At 33.6% G+C, this 19,598-nt stretch overlaps 1 protein-coding gene and 1 long non-coding RNA gene across 2 annotated transcripts; both read right to left on the bottom strand.

Moving 5' to 3' along the window:
• Positions 1-8,022: 8,022 nt before the first annotated feature.
• On the bottom strand, positions 8,023-18,980 carry LOC134281447 (multiple epidermal growth factor-like domains protein 10). The gene is made up of 11 exons (XM_062763912.1): positions 18,747-18,980; positions 18,511-18,648; positions 18,061-18,201; positions 17,632-17,769; positions 17,333-17,470; positions 16,906-17,043; positions 9,185-9,319; positions 8,939-9,076; positions 8,664-8,810; positions 8,332-8,461; positions 8,023-8,213 (listed from the first exon to the last, which is right to left on the bottom strand). Exons 1-11 carry the CDS (start codon positions 18,964-18,966, stop codon positions 8,054-8,056), a joined length of 1,623 nt encoding a protein of 540 aa, XP_062619896.1. The 5' UTR covers positions 18,967-18,980; the 3' UTR covers positions 8,023-8,053.
• LOC134281445 (uncharacterized) lies at positions 13,476-14,450 on the bottom strand. The gene is made up of 2 exons (XR_009995090.1): positions 14,358-14,450; positions 13,476-13,984 (listed from the first exon to the last, which is right to left on the bottom strand). It is a non-coding gene; the product is annotated as an uncharacterized LOC134281445 (long non-coding RNA).
• Positions 18,981-19,598: the final 618 nt, after the last annotated feature.

Below are 19,598 nucleotides of genomic sequence, written 5' to 3'. Positions count from 1 at the left end.
CAGTCATAAAAAAAAGACCAGTCTTTTAAAAAAATCATTTTTGAAATTATTTACTCCGAGTTTCTTAATTTTTTTTTCTATTTTGGATCAGAATATTAAAAAAATTAACATACATATTTCAGACAAAAATAGTTCATGCTTAATCAGTGTATATCTATGTACCTAAAATAATATTACATTTGCATTAATATTTAAAAGACGTTTATAAAAGTTTATTTACCTTGCACATCTACATACAATTAATCAGCTAATCAAACAGTGTCCACGATTAAGACAACTTTCAGGAAGCGTTGAATGAGTCTTTAATTTCATAAAACTGGCCCTCTGAGCAGGATATGCTCTAAATTTCCTCCCTGTATCAAATGTTATTTATGATCTTATCCATTAACTTTTGCAAACTTTCTGTGGTTTCTTTGTTGCAAATGTTAAACTAAACACAATACCATTTTGTAAAAAAATGTAGAAAGAAATGTTACAAGGGGAGCATACAAGAGGTATATCTTAGAATTTTCTTATACCTTCATGTTACATTCTAAAATTTGATTGGATTTGACGTCTTTAACCTTCACATAATTGACGTCAATAAAATATTGTGTTTGATTTCGATTACTTGATAAATGCAAATGGCAAGCAAACATGGTTGCGACCGAGTGCAAAGATAACTAGATGATGTCATGAGACAGTAATACCCGCACTAAGGGGTTTGCCTCTAAATACACACTCCTTCATATTGGACTTTCCAAGGAAAAAGTCAAATAATTCTATGATTATCTCCGTACATGTATTCGTCAAATTGAGCATAAAATTTTCAGGTGACCATATGATCTATGAGCCTCATAGATGTATTTTCTATACTTAATTCATTACCAGTCTGAAATAACAGAATTTAATTAATAAAGTAAATTAATTAATTAGATTCAGATAAATATTTTGCCCATAATTTGGAACTTTTTAAATTTACTTTCTCAATAATATAAACTATTATTTTAGGAAAAAAACCCATTTAAAATTCAGCCCAATGATTTGTAAATGCCTATCCCCCCCCCCCCCATCAGACACACACACACACTCTCTCTCTCTCTCTCACACATTTTTTTTTAAAATAGACCTAGATGGCAAAGTTATGCTAAAACATCGTTTATTATGATAGTTTGAAATTTGTTCTTGTACTAAACAGTTTTACGTGTGAACATCTTATTGAAAATTTCTACATTCACATTGGGTTTGCGTCACCCATTATCATATTTTTAGATGTCCACTGGGCACACCTCGGCCGATTCATACTTCATCTAATGAATGAGATTATTTAGCACATGTATGCTGACGATGCAGTGTGGTCAGTTAAAATCATTTGTGTTTTAATTGGATTATATGGATTATATTTCATGAAGTCGTTGTCACGACCTATGACATTCGGTAAGTACAAGATTTAGTATAGATTGCATAAGAATAAATAAATGCAAATGGTTAGGTTGAAGTTCAAAAAGGGTCAAAGATCATCGCATGCCACAGTCGACAAATTTCACATTGTCAAGTTATCTCCCATTGCCGACATTCAGTATATACACTATTACAGGCGTAGATCCAGATTTTTTTTTTCGGAATGGGGGGGGGGGGGGGGGGGGTGTCACACCTCATTCAAAAAAAAATCCAGCCCAAGATTTCCCGAGAAGCAAATAAAAAAATAATAATAAAAATAATGATGGTGAGGTCCCTGTTTTCTAAGGGGGAGGATGTCCAAAGTCATTTTTATTCTCTTCAGTAAATAGTCTTATCTAAATAACTGCAAATTCAAGGGGGGGGGGGAGGGGGTGTCTGATCTCCCTAGCCACTGACTCCCTGTAACTTGAAATGACAAATGATCTTATGACTCCATAATAGTAGAAAATTTTTCCATTTGACTATATATACATATTTTGTTTCCTGTGTTTATACATGTATGTCTGTTTGTCTGTTCACAGAAACTTTAACCTTGCCCATATTTTAGTTTTAAGTGGATTGGGCTATACACATGGCTTCCACATTTCATAGGTAAATTTCTTTTGGCAAAACCTTTTAATGGGTACCACCAATTTTGACCTCTTGATCTCTTGACCTTGGAGTTTGACCCACTTTTACAAGAAAAATACCTTAAACTTGGCCTAATTTAAGTTTTGAACAGTTGGTGCTAGGACTTTCATGCTTAACATGTATAATCATTGTGAACTTTCAACAGGTATAAATATTTTTGACCTTGACCCTAGAGTTGAATCCAACTTAACTTTAACCTTGGCAATGACTTTTGAACAGATGAGGAAGTACTAGGAATTTCTCTCTTATTTCACATGTGTATTCCTTGTGACAAGACTTTCCCTTTGATACCAACAATTTTGACACTTTGACCTTGACCTTGGAGTTTGACTTACATTTGAGAAACTTCAACCTTTGCCAAAAGCTGCCATAACACTTGCTGTCACAACAAACAAACAAATTACTAAAAGAAAAAAACACACAGTATACATGTACATATTTTATATTCAACAGATATACTTCTGGTCATATCTCAAGTTCTCCCTTGAATCAGACATGGTGATATAAATATTTTGAAAATAATTATTGTAAGAGTTGAAAAGGTTGTGCATATTAAAATATACTAAGCTCTGCGGATGAATTAGATATACCAGTTTAGCTTTATTTTGCTACCCAAAGCACCTTGATTAACTATTTACAAGCATACTGTTTTCTGAAATGTACTGTTTTCTGTCGTCCATCTGTTTTTCTGCAAACTTTTTACATTCTTAACTTCTGAATTAAGAACCACTGAGCCAATTTCAACCAATTTACATGTAAATATGCAGGGGACTTTTTCCAACATAAATCTTCTTCTCAAGAACAGCAAGGACATTTATTGTCCCCCATTTTCGCTAAAGGTAGGACACATTAAATCTTATTTGTTTGTCAGTCTATCCATCTGTCACAATAAGTTTAACCTTGGTCATCATAGTCATATATTTTGAATGAGAAGAGACAGGACTTTTATATTAAACATGTGTATTAGTATTTAATGGGACAATATCATTCTAAATACACTATGATTTTTATTACCCATGACCTTGAAGTTTGACCTACTGTCATGAACAAATTAATTGTTTTAAATTGATCATTTTGAAAGATAAATGAAAGAGAATTCATATTACCTGTGATAAGACCTTTCCAAATCTATCATGACTTTTTGACTCTGTGACCTTGACCTTGAAGTTCAACTTACTTTTCAATAATGTTGTATTTCCTTTTGATTGAGAAGAGATACGACTTTCACATTTCAAGTGTACATTACCCATAACAAGATGTTTCCCAACATGCTATGATTTTTTACGCCTTGACCTTGATGTTTTACCAAAATTTCAAAAGAGTGAACTCTCCCAAAAGAGGATTAGGCCACTGTGTAATATGAATTAGGAGTTTAGGGAAGACGGGCTTTTTGCATAAAAAACATCATTTTTCCACCCCTATTTGACACCCCGGGGCAAAATCAAAATTCCAAAACCTTACTACACATTTACATGACCCCATCATCCATCTCCCAAAAGATGATTAGGCTGCTGAATAAAATGTAAGAAGAGTTCAGGGAAGATGGGGCTTTTTGCATAAAAAACGTCATTTTTCGACCCCTATTTGACGCCCCGGAGCAAAATCAAAATTCAGAAACCTTACTACACATCTACATGACCCCACCAACCAACTCCCAAAAGATGATTAGGCTGCTGAATAAAATGTAAGAAGAGTTCAGGGAAGAAGGGGCTTTTTGCATAAAATACGTCATTTTTCGACCCCCATTTGACCCCCCGGGGCAAAATCTAAATTCTGAAACCTTACAGCACATCTTCTTGACACCAGCAACTATCTCCAAAAAGATGATTAGGCTGCTGAGTAAAATGTAGAAGGAGTTTAGGGAAGACGAGACTTTTAGCATAAAAAACGTCATTTTTCGACCCCCATACGATCCCCTTGGGCAAAATCAAAATTTTGAACCCTTACTGCACATCTACATGACCAAACCAACCATCTCCCAAAAGATGATTAGGCTGATGAATAAAATGTAAGAGAAGTTCAGGAAAGAAGGGTTTTTTTTGCATAAAAAAACGTCATGCTTCGACCCCCATTTGATCCCCTGGGGCAAAATCAAAATTCGGAAACCTTACTGCACATCTACATGGCACCACCAACCATCTCCTAAAAGATGATTAGGCTGCTGAGTAAAATGTAGAAGGAGTTCAGGGAAGAAGGGGCTTTTTGCATTAAAAAACGTCATTTTTCGACCCCCATTTGACCCCCCTGGGGCAAAATCAAAATTCCGAAACCTTACTGCACATCTACATGACACCTCCAACCATCTCCCAAAAGATGATTAAGCTACTGTGAAAAATGTAGGAGGAGTTCAGGGAAGAAAAGTGTGACAGACGGACGGACGGACATGAGTAACAACAATATACCCGAACTTTCTTTAGAAAGTGCGGGTATAAAGAAAGAAGAAATTTCTACCCCCATTTGACTCCCCCGGGGCAAACTGAAAATTCCGAAACCTTACTGCACATCTACATTACACCACCAACCATTTCCTAAAGATGATTAGGCTGCTGAGTAAAATGTAGAAGGAGTTCAGGGAAGAAGGGGCTTTTTGCATAAAAAACATCATTTTCGACCCCCATTGCAAAATCAACATTCCAAAACCTTACTGCACATCTACATGACACCACCAACCATTTCCTAAAGATGATTAGGCTGCTGAGTCAAATGTAGAAGGAGTTCAGGGAAGAAGGGGTTTTTTGCATAAAAAACGTCATTTTTTGACCCCCATTTGACCCCCCGGGGCAAAATCAAAATTCCGAAACCTTACTGCACATCTACATGACACCACCAACCATCTCCCAAAAGATGATTAGGCTGCTGAGTCAAATGTAAGAGGAGTTCAGGGAAGAAGGGGCTTTTTGCATAAAAATGTCATTTTTCGACCCCCATTTGACCCCCCTGGTCAAAATCAAAATTCGGAAACATTACTGCACATCTACATGACACCACCAACCATCTCTTAAAAGATGATTAGGCTACTGAGTCAAATGTAAAGAGAGTTCAGGGAAGAAGGGGCTTTTTGCGTAAAAAACGTCATTTTCGACCCCCATTTGACCCCCCGGGGCAAAATCAAAATTTCGAAACCTTACTGCACATCTACATGACGCCACCAACCATCTCCCAAAAGATGATTAGGCTGCTGAGTAAAATGTAGAAGGAGTTCAGGGAAGAAGGGGCTTTTTGCATAAAAAAACGTCATTTTCGACCCCCATTTGACCCCCCGGGGCAAAATCAAAATTCCGAAACCTTACTGCACATCTTCATGACACCACCAACCATTTCCCAAAAGATGATTAGGCTGCTGAGTCAAATGTAGAAGGAGTTCAGGGAAGAAGGGGCTTTTTGCATAAAAAACGTCATTTTTCGACCCCCATTTGACCCCCCGGGGCAAAATCAAAATTCCGAAACCTTACTGCACATCTACATGACACCACCAACCATCTCCCAGAAGATGATTAAGCTACTGTGTAAAATGTAGGAGGAGTTCAGGGAAGAAAAGTGTGACAGACGGACTGACATGAGTAACAACAATATACCCGAACTTTCTTTAGAAAGTGCGGGTTTAACTAAGCGAACCTTGATGATAAAGTATTTTTTGGTATCAAATAAACAATAAATAGGTCACGTAATCTTTTAGCGTGGACCCTGAGATCCACGCAGTAAATATATAAGCGAGGCTTAACAGGATGCTCTGGGCATTCGCGCCTACGCATGCGCGAGAATTCTAGAGATTTCCAATCGGCAATCTTCGGCTGACTCCGCTTCACCAATCGCAACTTCGACTAGCTTTCCGACATTTGACAGAAAGACCCAAGATGATGCGATTGAGAGTTCATTGGCGGATCAAAATTTTAATCTTGTACACATACTTTTAAACACGAACTAAACATTTAATCTATGGCACAAGTATTTTAAAAAGTATGAAGAACTTACAATTAGCTAGTCGTTGAATCTTTTAAAAACCTAGAACTAGTCGTTGGATGAAGTTTTTAATTCAAGTTGTTAAGTTATCTATAAGTCATTGAATTGAGTTTTTAATTCAAGTTATTAAGTTATCTATCTATAGATTAAAAATTAAAATTAAAAACTTCATACATACTAGTTGTAGGTTTTTAAAAGATAAAGAATTTTTCACCGGCATTAATTTTGTGCATCAAAGCTCGAAAAAAAATTGATATATATGGATTCAAATACAGCTTGATACAAGCCTTTAGCAACGGTATTCAATGTGGGGGAGGGGGGGGGGCGGCAGAAGAAAAATCTGCGTACTATAGACCTGAACTGAATTTTGAAACTGGAAAAAAATCAGTTCTGTTCAATTCAGTTCAGGTATATGTTAATTACCAGCCATTATGGGTTATATATGTATCAAAATAGCCTGGATTTGAAATTAACAAAACTATATGCCAATCGGAGATTAAATTTAACAATTTTGCTATGAAAGTACTATCGGTCAAAGTAGAGAGATCACTGTAGAAAATGCGAACGAACCTACATAAATATCCAATAAAATTTACAAATTTTCTTTGATTGAATTTCGGTTAAAAAAACATGCATATGGTCCACAAATTGTAGTCCTTTTTTTAAAGGACAGCAACTTGTTCCAATATTTTTTGCTTAGAAAATAGAAGCGGGAAGTATGAAAGCTCAATAAACGTGAACGTAAAGACGATAGACATGATTTATTGTTTTCAAACATCCTCAATCAATAAGCAATTCACTATAATAAAATATAAATGGTGCGTGGTCTAGAGGGTAACAGTTGACATTGACACAAATCGGAAAACAATGGTCAACATCCGCTAAAGCGTCGGTTGACAATGGTTTTTATTTGATGTATCAAATTAACTTTTACCCTTCAAAAAAGGCATCATTAATAGAATGGTTCCACATGTTCCAATAGTGTTCAAAATCAAGATGTAAAGTTATAGTTTTTGAAGCCAGGTGAATTATTGACAAGCAAGTTGATGAAATATTAACATCAACAGTATCGTCTAAATTCATCATTTGGTAAGTTGAAAGTCTTGATACAATGATCCTGTTAGCAATTTAAATCTTTCATCAATATGAATTTTTTCATTCATTTTAACTCTTAATGGAAGTTTGTATCATTTCCACTCTAAATTGTCAAGGGACTTTTCCATTATTTCCAGATCAATAAGATGGAGTACACATCGTGTGTAACTGGTAAGTAGGAGAAACCTACTGCTCTATGTCACCTGATCACACATCTGATGCTTTAAAAGTCTTCGTATGCTCTTCTCATACACTGTTATTTTTAATTCGGCCTTTGAGATTGAATATAGTTAGTATCTGCATAAATTTACTTTTACAATATATCTCTATAAGTATACGATAGATTTTTAAATATACGCGTGTAATTAAAGATCACGTAATTTCGAGCGAAACAGTACACATGTAATAAAATTATTCGCCTTTATGTTTATGGTGCTGAAATCTCTGTAAAATCTCTTGATCAACTCTCCATTTGCAAATTATTATTCTCGCGATTTGCTGTTGAAAAACCCGTTCAAATAAGACTCATAAGAACTTGCAAAAAATAAGGAATATGGAGTATCAAAGATTATTAAATGTATCGTATCAGGATTTAAAACATAATTTTTCTATACAGTAGATCGCTAAAATATCATAAAACCTGTTTTCTCCGGGTAGGCATTGACTTTATTAGCAAGACAGAAAGTGAATTTTGGATACTTCTCTTTATGATCTTAAGGTATGCCGATATACGCGATCGATATTTTTGAAAACAAACTGTCTCGACTGATGATGCGAAAATAAAGTTCTCGTGAACATAAGCAATTTACAGTATATAATTTTAAATGATTAATACATTTACATTTTGAGGACTGAAACATTCTAAAGAGAATATTGACAAAATCAATGAAGACATTTGTTATGAACTTATCATATTTATTTATTTATTCTACAGAGTATTTTCAAACGAAAGATTGTGATAGGTATTATCCTCACTATTTATAGCATTAAGGTCCTGATAGGTATGTGTATTTTCAGTCTTTGTAGGACATACGTCATCACATTCAGCATACTGTCTTGATGCTTCCAATCCATTTTGAATGTATTTCCTACTCAAGAAAAATAAAAGTTAGTGTTTTACTAAGAAATTTAATTATAACATTTTAAAACTGATTTTTGAAACATACATTTGATTAATATTGACTTAAACGATAATGATATACTTACCTTCGGAGTATGACTAAAATAGTAGATACATTGATGACTATTAAAACAGCTAACGCTACTGACAAAGCTATGACATAACCGTAATAAGAATCACTCTCAGAAAGATTACCAGCTGCCGATTTAAGACACGCTACAAAAGAAATGCAACAAAACTTCATCTATTCAGAGTTAAAAAAAATTCAAAGATGGGTATAAAACAGGGAAGAGTTTGTTTAAATTTTACATATTGTAGACGAAAGGTTTCGATTTTTTAGAGAGAGAGAGAGAGAGGGAGAAAGAGAGAGAACAAATAATTAAATATAATAAGTCATGAATTACGTAAATATACTCACTTTTCGTATTTTTGTCACATTTAACTGCTGTAAATGGTTCTGCACAACCAATTAGACAAGCCCCATTTGTCCTGTTGCACGTGTTGTTGAAAGCACATTTACCACAAATTTGTTCGCAGTCCTCTCCATACCTTCCATCATTGCACTCTTTTAAATATTCGAAATAAGGTGTGAAATATGCATATGTGTATACAACAGCAAAACAAGTAAAACTTTCTTTTAATTGTCATATCAATTCAAATATTCAACAAAAAGTGTTAATTGTACCCTTTTACCTTCTGAACAGTTTAAACCCGTCCATCCTGCCTCACAACCGTATGTACATACGCCTTGAACGTTGTCACATGACTTGTTTCTACAGTTAAGGTGACACAATTGGGAACAATTTCGACCAAACCATCCATGTAAGCAAGCTTAGGAAACAAGATTTTAAACATATGAGTTAAGCATGCTTCAAAACTATCTGTTTTTTATTAGAAAAATTAGGTCTTGTGAATTTTGATCAATAAATAATGACATACGTTGTTCGCATCTTTGACCAATATAACCATCAGTGCACTCCTGAATACAAATACCGTTGACAGGATAACATGCGTTGTTGAGGCAATTTAAACACCTTTTTAAGCAGTTATTACCATAAAATCCTTCACCACATGCTACAAGGAAAACAGAACTGAATAAAAGTGAATAAAAGTCAAACATACAGTTTTATTCTTGAACGAATTAATAAATTTAGGATTTGAGGATTTCTGGAAAATAATACAGACAAAAGTTTAAAAAAAACTATCCATACCAGATGTGTTTTTTCTTATACCTCTACTAGCTGTTATTACTCTATATTAAATCAATTCCATTATACTGCCTTTTTCTTTGAGATGAGACTATTTTCCTCATCTGGGGTATACACTCTGAAAATAAGAGCTACTCATTGGAACTACTTCCTCATGAATATCTTAATCATTTAAAATAAACAGTAGAGGGAGCGTTCAAGAGATCTCGAGTCTATGGCGTTATGTTATAAGCGATGTAAATATGGCATACAATAATAGAATCATCCCGGAATTGACGAGAAAATAAAACAGTAATACTTCTAAATACATAGTAAAATTATTTTGATGTTCATTAAACTTATATTTTTATTCAAAGGTATTAATATATTAGATAGCTACCGATATTTTTCACATTCATTTATGACAGTTTATATGCCTCTATATTGCTTTTAAAACATCTTAGTCTCTAGTTTAATAAATATCTTATGATTGTTTCGGTATAATTAATACAGCAGTTATGAAAAGTGAACTTGGAAAAAAGCAATTTATAGTTCCCCTAAGAAGGAAACTATTCGACACCCCTGGGAAACCCCCCACCCCTTCGAGGAAACATAAATTTGGTATTTCCCTAATACTCATTCCATAACTGTTTGATATGTATGAATTAGTAATAGATCTTAGATTTGCTGAAAGAGTGTAGACAAGAACAGGACTAAATGTAACATATGTTCCTTCTGAACGGAAAAATCCCATGATTAAAAATATTTCCATTATTTCTTTCGTTAACATGTATATAGATATAGAAAAGACGACTCTACATTCATTAATAACAGCAATGTCGTGCAACATAAGACAAAAACATTAAGATCTGTAGTATATTATAATGGTATGGACCGGTGACATTCTAGTAGAAGCTTTTGTATTGAGTCCTCTAGTAGAAAAACAATTCACATGCGGTAATGATGAAACTAGACATCAATCAAAACCCTGTTAGTTAATAAGTATATTACATTTAAAAGTTTAAAATCCATACATTGTATTTCTTGTTCACAAATGATCCCTTTTGTCTACATCATTGGTTCCTGTCTTTGTGCGTAGGATAAAAGAACACGGGTATGTTAAGAAAAACTTAAAAATCATTCGCGTGAAATTTACACTTTTTAAAGAATATTAAGTTTGACAATTGATCATAACCGCTGATAAACGTACACTATTATTAATTATGGCATAAGATAATGAGTGTCTAACGCAAAGACTTGCACCATCAACACGACATCACGTTACTTCAATTAATTGCGAAATGTTTCTTAATACAAAAAAAAACTAACAGAACAACAGAACCTCGGAGTTTGATAACTTTTTCAAAGTAACTTATATAGTCAAAAACATATATTATACCTAAAAAGTGTTGCTAAAATTCCACTGTCCTGTCAGTAAAATAATTATTCCACTCATTAGCACGAAGTTTTGAATTGTATACGTATGACCCGAGATTTTTTGCGAAACTGTGCTAACCTCGAGATACTAGGATCACTTTCCAAGTATTTTAAAAGGCAAACTTTTGATCTATTCAAATCTGATGTTTTCAAATATCCAGCTTACTATTGTTCTTCTATATATTTTTGACACTAATGACAGTGGAATGTCCAACTGGTATACGTATACGGCTGATTGTCTTCAACATAGAATATAATAGATGAAAAAAAATTAGCATACCCGTTTAATAAACTTTAACTCCAAATGAATTTCACATAATATTCACGATATTTGCTTCTCAACTCCAATGTACGTATCTTTGACATGCCACTGTTGCCAAATTATGTTTACACGACAGGATTAATTCCCAAGTTACATGCACTTGATGTACACATATGACGTCATCAGTGGTAGATTATAAACAAAATGAGAGATACAACATAACAAAAATGAAAAAAAGAAATATTTTTGTGAATGTTAACATGTTTCTATTCATTTTCTAGAGTTAAGTTACATATATCCAGAGACGTATAAGAGAGGGACCGCTGACTCTTTCGGAGCACTCTAGATTTTTCATGACGTTTCAAAAATTCGAGCTCCGAATGGAAAATCATCTTCCGATTTTCGCAGCGCCCTCACCGGGAGGCATAGAAACTATAAACAGTATGGCGTTTCATTATAAGAATGGGTAGAAAACATCGCTAAAACTTCAATTTTATGCAAAATTTACTTGTGGCATTAATCGTAGGAGGATTAGATACGTTCGTTTGTATCATGTGTATGACGACAAAGCATTGAGAACAAATTTAAATACAGTAAATAGATTAAATCCATCTAACCCATGTCTCTAGTTGCATTTGTTCAGTCTGTCTTTTAAAAACTATAACAATAAAAATACACTATAAAATGTATTTTATAGTGTAGGATGAGACCAGTTGTGACGAGCTCATTTGTTTGTAATGTTGATATTGCAGGTGCATGTATCAATTACTTGGTTTTTAATACATACGTAGGTGTTACAGATGTGTTGGGTTTCAGGTTGGTGTATGACAGCATGTTGTTTGTTTTTAGACTTTCATTAAATAATTATTTTTAAAAAAGGCTGAAATTAATGTTTTTTAGTGTATTATATTGCTGTATAGAAAAATATATCTATATCATTATATTTTTGTTTTTTTAAACTACATATATCTACATTATTTTGGCATTAAAAAACAAAACAAAATACAGTTAAAAAATACACCATCCTGAAACCAGACTAATGTTGTAACATGAATCTAGTCTAGCAACTCATACATTGTATGATTTACTGGTTTTTAAAACAATGTTTAAGTACTAGACTCGTGCTAATTTTTACATATTTAAAAAAATTAAAATATACACTACCCCATGATGCTTTCACATAAGTTTCAGCTTTCCTGACCCAGCCACAGGTGCTTGAGGACAGGACCACCCCCTCCCCTAATATAGACCCTCGGGCCTATTAGAATTTTTTCACATAAATTTAATATATATGGATGACACATTTGTGATATAATCTATCCTATCAATTCAGAAAATTTGCTTAAACCAACATTTTATAACAAAATTTCTAACCACTCTCTATAGTTGATTTTTATATATAGAATGTAGGGTAGATTTTATAGAACATTTGTTTTAGGTAATTTTTCGATTTGTTAACGTTGGTATAGATCTTATCACAAATATGTCAATGGAAGATTATTCATAAGAAAAAAGTCGAAAAAGCCCAGGGGTCTATATCGAAAGGGGGGGGGGGGGTTCCTGTCGTCAAGCACCTGTGGACCCAGGTTCCTGAGAAATTTTAAAGTTTTTTCCTATATATTTCCATGTAAAACTTGGATTCTAAATCATGGCCCCATTCTACCCCTGGGGTCATAAATTGAACAATTTAGAATCTACACTACCCTAGATGCTTTCACACAAGTTTTTCTGGCTGTGGTTCCTAAGAAAAAGAATTTTTCCTTTTAGATTACATTCTATGTATAACTTGGCTTCCTTATTGTGACCCTGCCCTACCTCCAGGGGTCATGATTAAATAATATAGAATTTGCACCACCTTAGGATGCTTCCACGTAGGTTTCAGGTTTTCTGGTCCAGTGGTTCTTCAACTTGAGAAGAAGATTTTTAAAGTTTTTTTCCGTATATATTTCTATGTAAAACTTTGATTCCTTAGTGTGGCCCGGCCCAACTGGGGGGGGGGGTCATGATTTAATCAATTTAGAATCTACACTAATCCCAAGATGCTTCCACAGTTTTTACTTTCTGGCTCAGTGGTTCGTGAATTTTTTTTCAAGACCCCACCCTATTTTTGTCTCTTCTTGAACATCTCCCTTTGTAGGGAACTTGGCCCTTCATTTTAACAATTCAAACTCCCCTTCAACCAGGGATGCTTTGCACCAGTTTGTTTAAATTGACCCAGAGGTACTTGAGAAGAAGTCGAAATTGTGAAAATTTTAGTTGGACATACAACAGACAAAATGTCATTACAAAAGCTCACTTGAGCCTAAAAACTAGGTGTTCAAAAAATACAAAAATATGCATTGGCTAAGTTTAAGTTAGATTTATTGTCATACATTTAGGCCTAGTACATGTACATGTAGTATATTTTAGTTTATACATGTGTGCATCACATAGAAATTTGAAATGTTCATCACACATTTCTTTATTCAGAATTTACAGTCCAAGGAGTGGGAAAATGTTTGGAAAGAATATTCATTAATTAAATTCTTGGAGGTCTTAATTCTTTTTTTTTTTTACAAAAACAATGGATAGAGATGGCTCAGAAAAAACATAAAAGTTTCTGATATTATTTCTTATTCATTTGCAGTATTGTTAAAAACCACACAACATGTCAATGTTTGTTTCAGTGCCATTTTGAGTGTGGCTATATTTTATGCAGCAACACAATTTTAAGCTTTACAGCTTACTGAACAACTATTTGTTGTCTTATTCATCCTTGGATCTCACTAAAAACACCCTTATGAAGCAGGTCAAGGTCTTTTGGGAAAACAACTTCAGAATCTTATAGAATCAATCAAGAGAGGTACTGTTACTCTGAAAATATGAAAAAGACAAAATCAATGAAGAAAAGAATTTAATAGCCCCATGAAATATACCTGTAAAACCTGGGATAATTGTTCATTATTTATTATTCAGTATATTTTAAAAAAACTACAAAAGCAGTAAAAAAAAAAAAGATCAACAATCCCCATGAAACAAGGACACCGCAAGGCGGAGCATCTCCTCGCAAAGAACATATAAGATTATCACTCTATAAATCAAGGTAATACATGTACAACTGTACATGTATTCGATATTAATCCTGATGCAAATTTTGATGTAAATAACACGTTTACAGTCATGTGAAGCAAAATGATACATTTTAAACAAATTATTGTGATATAAATGAGTAAAAATTGCCACTTACTTAATAGATTTATGGTGGTCAGGATAAATTCACCCATAAAAATTTATGCATTCTTCATTTCCTCTGCTTGCGATCTGTGTCTGTTGTTCTGACATACCTGGAGATTACATGAACAAGTGTTCATCTTTACAAGATGTAAAAATTTAACATCCTTATTATACATTCTTGGATATACAAAAAAGTAAATAATACATCTCAATACTATGATCAAGTCTTTAAAATGTTGAGAAACTCTCAGGCCCCTTTTGTGAGAAGGAATTTCAGTTTTTGGGACAAATCTCAGTTGAGCAAATAAAAAAGGAAAAGAAAAACATATGAGTTTTAAATAATATTTATTTAAGGGAAACATTAAAGCAAAGGTAGTTTCTAATGTTCGAATAGCACATACCAGTATTATATTGATGGGGGAAGGGGGGGGGGGGTCCACAACATATACAGTGTACCCATTTACTGTTGAAAATGTACACTAAGATAACTTGTCCTACATTTACATACCCCCCCCCCTTTTAAAACGAAACGTGCCTGTATACTTGCTAATTTTTCCTCCTTGCTCACCGGTTCCTAAGGGCCTGAGTCTACAATGTTTATGAAGATAAAAGGAGCAACTTTTCAACAAGAGAACATTTTTATTCAGAATTAATAATGTTGTACCGACAACGACAAGATAACATCATGATGCATGGTCTCATGTTATACGTGTTATCTTTTTAATTTCTCTTTGTAGCTGCAAAAATACACCATAGATATCCACCTTACATGTCTTATGTAAATTATTATTGACATGCAGGCTATAAATAGTAAAATATACAATATATTAGCAATATTTACCCCACTTCGATGAAAACACTGCAGCTAATACGACCGGAAGTCTTTCTATGCCTCCCGGTGAGGGCGCTGCGAAAACATGAAGATAATTTGGCGCGAAAATGAGTTAGCGGTCCCTCTCTTATACGTCTCTGATATATCTAAATACCAATATCACAAAAACTCGTTTTCTAAAATAAACGTCATCTTGCCCACTATGACGTCATAATGTATTACTGATTAAACACCCAATTTTATGTCAACGCCCCCAAAATCTACCTGATTCAAGATCAATAATTTACCGCCTGTCAATCATTAAAAAAAACAATAGCTTCTGATTTGATTGACAGGCCAGCTACCCGTGCTACCTGATAGTCTGAGTTTGTGTCCTTTGAAAACGATTGCCTGGTCACGCGTCAAACACTTTCATGTAGTCGCCTTCATACACGGGGGTTAAAAAAAGAATCTTGGTAAAATTTTATTTTAAAAACAATTGAGAGTAGATAATTAAAACATGACTTCATAAAATATTTGCTTTTAATCTCAACGGCTATATTGTATTTCAGGCGATGTGTGCTCTGTAGAATTTAGACCACTCCGTGCACAGAAACGCTAATTGCCGATTAAAATTGAAATATGATAAATAAGAAAAGATATTTAGCACAAACGGCACGGATAAAAAATTCGTTTGCCCATGTTTTATCTACCTATATATGAATACAATCTATACCATGTTCCGTTGTAAAGAAACAGCTAGGAGTTTCGAGATAGTAACTTTTAGTTCGAATTTCCTATCATCTGTCAATACCCAATATTCGAAATTAAAAAGTGAATATATACAGCCAAAGATCAATTTTTAAAAGTATAAAAGAAATCTTGCAAACAAGAAAAAAAATTAAACACACGAACACCCGGAAATGGTGAATATTTTCGACACTATTGTTGATCAGAACGTATGCAATCGTGGTACGGTACATTGTATATGTTCACACGACGGATAGGGCTACCTATGAATGGAATATTTTATTATTTTCTTTTTAATTTTGATATTTACACAAGTTTAATTTAAAAAAAGATATGTTTACTTTGTAGTTTTACTCTGTGTTCTTTTCTTTAATTTGTCATTTTTTTTAAATATAAAAACGATAGTTCTGTATATAATTTCTTTTCTTCATTATATACCGCTGAAAGTATTTATAAAATTTTTTTTATTGAAATATTTCAATTATTTCAAGTAGTTTCACTCAAATTTAGACACGAAACACGGAATATTGACCCTGATCACCAGACACAGACTTCCTGTGTAATGCTACGTGTATATAGATTTTTGACATCTTGGGTATTGGGGGTCTCCAGGTAAATAACACCACTGTTACTAAGACCACTCCCCCTCCTCAGGTAACCGTACGGTAAAAAAATTGGGTCTTTAAGTCAATGTAGAAAATTCTGTATGCTTTCTTATTACCCTTGCGAGGAGATGAAGATCTAATATTGGAAAGTTAAGCGCTAAGGATTGGGTACAATTTGAAGCCCTTCACCAGCGTAAAATATCGTCTCCATATGACTAAAAGGATTTGAAATGGGGCTTAAATCAACAATCTATCAAAAGGTTTGAAAGTCCAATGCAGTGTCTTTTAAAATTTGCTAAATTCCTACAAAACGGATTTTGGATACATTTATAAATTAATGTTTTCCTTAGTTTATATAATCTTTTCAATTTGTAGACCTTCTTATATATACAAACCTTGACTGCAGTTTGAACCAGTCCATCCTGGTTTACACCCATAGCTACACTCTCCATGTACATTGTGACAGACTTCCCTTTGGCAGTTAAAGCTGCAACGTCTGGAGCAGTTTTCCCCATACCATCCTTCGTTGCACTCTTTTGAAAAAAATAAAGAAGAATAACCGAGAAGGAATAAACAACAATTAAAGTTTTTGCAGCTTTAAACATGGTACAACTATATATTAGGATAAATTAATTTATTTTTATAATCTCCAATTCGCGATTGAGCTTTCTTTCATTCTGAACGTAATCATAATTGTTAGTTTCTTGCTTTGCCTTTAGAATATTTTTGAAGGATGCATCAAAAATATTTTTATAGAGTGTTATTACAATATCTTTCTGAATGCAGTCGGTTTATAAACATTATATATAATTATTGACATACTTTCCGTACAGGTGTTTCCCTGGTATCCGTCTTCACATCCTTCAGAACAAAAACCATTTTCATGGATGCAGTTTTGACCTCGGCATTTGATATTACAGATCTCAGAACAATTTTGACCATACGTGCCTTTTGAACACGCTGGAAGAAACATGTATACATTGTATTTATGTTTTAAACGTGAGCACAAAGAGTCATGCCAAAGATATCGCTTCTGATATTAATTTTAAAAACTGTCTTTGAGAAATTATTTGCAAGTTTGTTTTTCACTTTGTTTTTATAAAAATGCAAATCATACTTACAATTATTGCAAAATTTTCCAATGTAGCCAGGTGCACAACTTTCACATTTCCCACTTGCCTTGTCACATGGTAAACTATTTTTACAATGACTGCTGCATTTATAGATACAATTAGGTCCATAAAATCCACCATGACATGCTTAAAATAAGACACATGACAAGCAAAATGTATTAGTTTGTGAATTAAATACATTTACCTTTATCTTGAGCTCTCCATTTTCAAATTGATAACACAGTCACTATATGAACCTAATGCATGACCCTGGATTTTTACACAATAACATTCTATTAATCGTCATTACTAGCTCTAGTAGACAATGGAAGCAAATTTTAAAATAAAGATCGTTCAATGATGAATTTTGAACCAGATTACTTTTCCTTCGTTAAGAAGTAAGATATGAAATGTCGTAAAATGAGACATGAGACCTACGTTGATCACAGCTGGGTATTATCCACCCTCCCTCGCATCCCTGATCGCATTTCCCACTTATATAATTACAGGAAGCACCAGCAAGGCAATGACCTGAGCATTTTGTTTTACACTCCATACCATAGTAACCAAACATACAAGCTATTTGAATATAAAAATACTTTACATTGATCCTCTTAAAAGTATGAATAATTAAATAATTGATTTTTTTACTTTTTACTTAAAATCATGAATAGCAAGCCAAAGATTAAAGAAGCTATTATCGGCTTTCCAAATGACAGAATCTGTATATTATCTTACTGATATAGTGAAAGAAGCATTTAGGAATTCAAAAGTTTTCAAATTGCCTTACTTTTATCTTGATTTAAATTTCATCATTTTAAAAATGATTTATTTTACTTATGATCCGGTTTAATTCCAAACTCCTTCACAGGAAATATGAAGTCTTACTTTCGTTACAGAAATCTCCGCTCCATCCAGCTGTACAACCAAGACAGGTTCCCTGTATTATATGACATCTTCTGTCTTGGCAGTGAAGAGGACATACAAGATCACAGTTTCTACCATAAAATCCATTTTGCTTACAGCCTTAAAATACAAAACAAAAGTATTGTATTGAAGATATTTACATAGTGTTATATAAATATAAAACTAGATAGAGAATAGTACATGTAGCAAAATATTACCAATCACATTGACTTCACATAACTCTGTAATAACAACGGTGTTCTGGTAACCGGCGGGATATTGCGGCTTATTTCTTTCATTGTAAAATGTAACATATCGTCCATGAATGGTACAGACATTGGTAAAATCTAACAGAGGTAATTCCGGTCCGTCCTTGTAACACAGATAACCGCTCTGTATGTTTGATGTGTTCGAAACATATAACGAAAACCCTGCCATTCTTCCTCTTTGACGATTATCTAAATTTATGTTAGAAACGCATTACGTATACTCAGCAATGCATATAAAATATAGCATTTGAAAAAGTACCTTGTTGATCACTTAATCAATATTTGTTATGATTTTTTTTAATTTTATGTAAGGTCGGTACTTAATTACTGTAAACGCGTGGTTATATTGACGAGTTGAAAAATTGACGATTTTTTGTTTACGAAAATTGACGAGTGTTAACTTTGACGAAATATGGAGTCAAGAATCATGTACCTTTGAACTGACGTGGAAAAAAAATGAATTCCAGAGTTAGAGATGGACCATCTTCAGTGTGTAACATTGTAAAAATCGTATAAATGTAGAAGGTTCGATTACATTAATTACCCTTTTGTATTTTGTTTTCTTTATGGGAGGTCAACATTACCGCTACATTGCCAAAACTTTTAAAACTTTCAACTCATTACCGCTACATTTTGTCAGATTTTCGACCGATCATTACCGCTACATACTGAATCAGACAAAAACAACTCATTACCGCTACATATCGATTTAGCCAGGTATGGTTCGGAATATGAGAATTCACTCACTATCTAATCAGAATGAGTACATGCATATATATGTAAGACTCCAAGGTCCGATGG

This window comes from Saccostrea cucullata, unplaced genomic scaffold (assembly GCF_032062105.1).
Source record: "Saccostrea cucullata isolate Sc308-1 unplaced genomic scaffold, CSIRO_AGI_Scuc_v1 ctg5723, whole genome shotgun sequence".
NCBI classification, from domain to species: Eukaryota; Metazoa; Mollusca; class Bivalvia; order Ostreida; family Ostreidae; genus Saccostrea; species Saccostrea cuccullata.
This window is presented reverse-complemented; position numbering and strand designations above follow the sequence as displayed.

Coding starts and splice junctions, on each gene's coding strand:
- LOC134281447 (XM_062763912.1), bottom strand. CDS start 18,966: ATGGCAGGGTTTTCGTTATATGTTTCGAACACATCAAACATACAGAGC. Junction 18,649..18,746: donor ATGTGAAGTCAATGTGATTG/GTAATATTTTGC, acceptor TTGTATTTTAAG/GCTGTAAGCAAAATGGATTT. Junction 18,202..18,510: donor CGGAGATTTCTGTAACGAAA/GTAAGACTTCAT, acceptor ATATTCAAATAG/CTTGTATGTTTGGTTACTAT.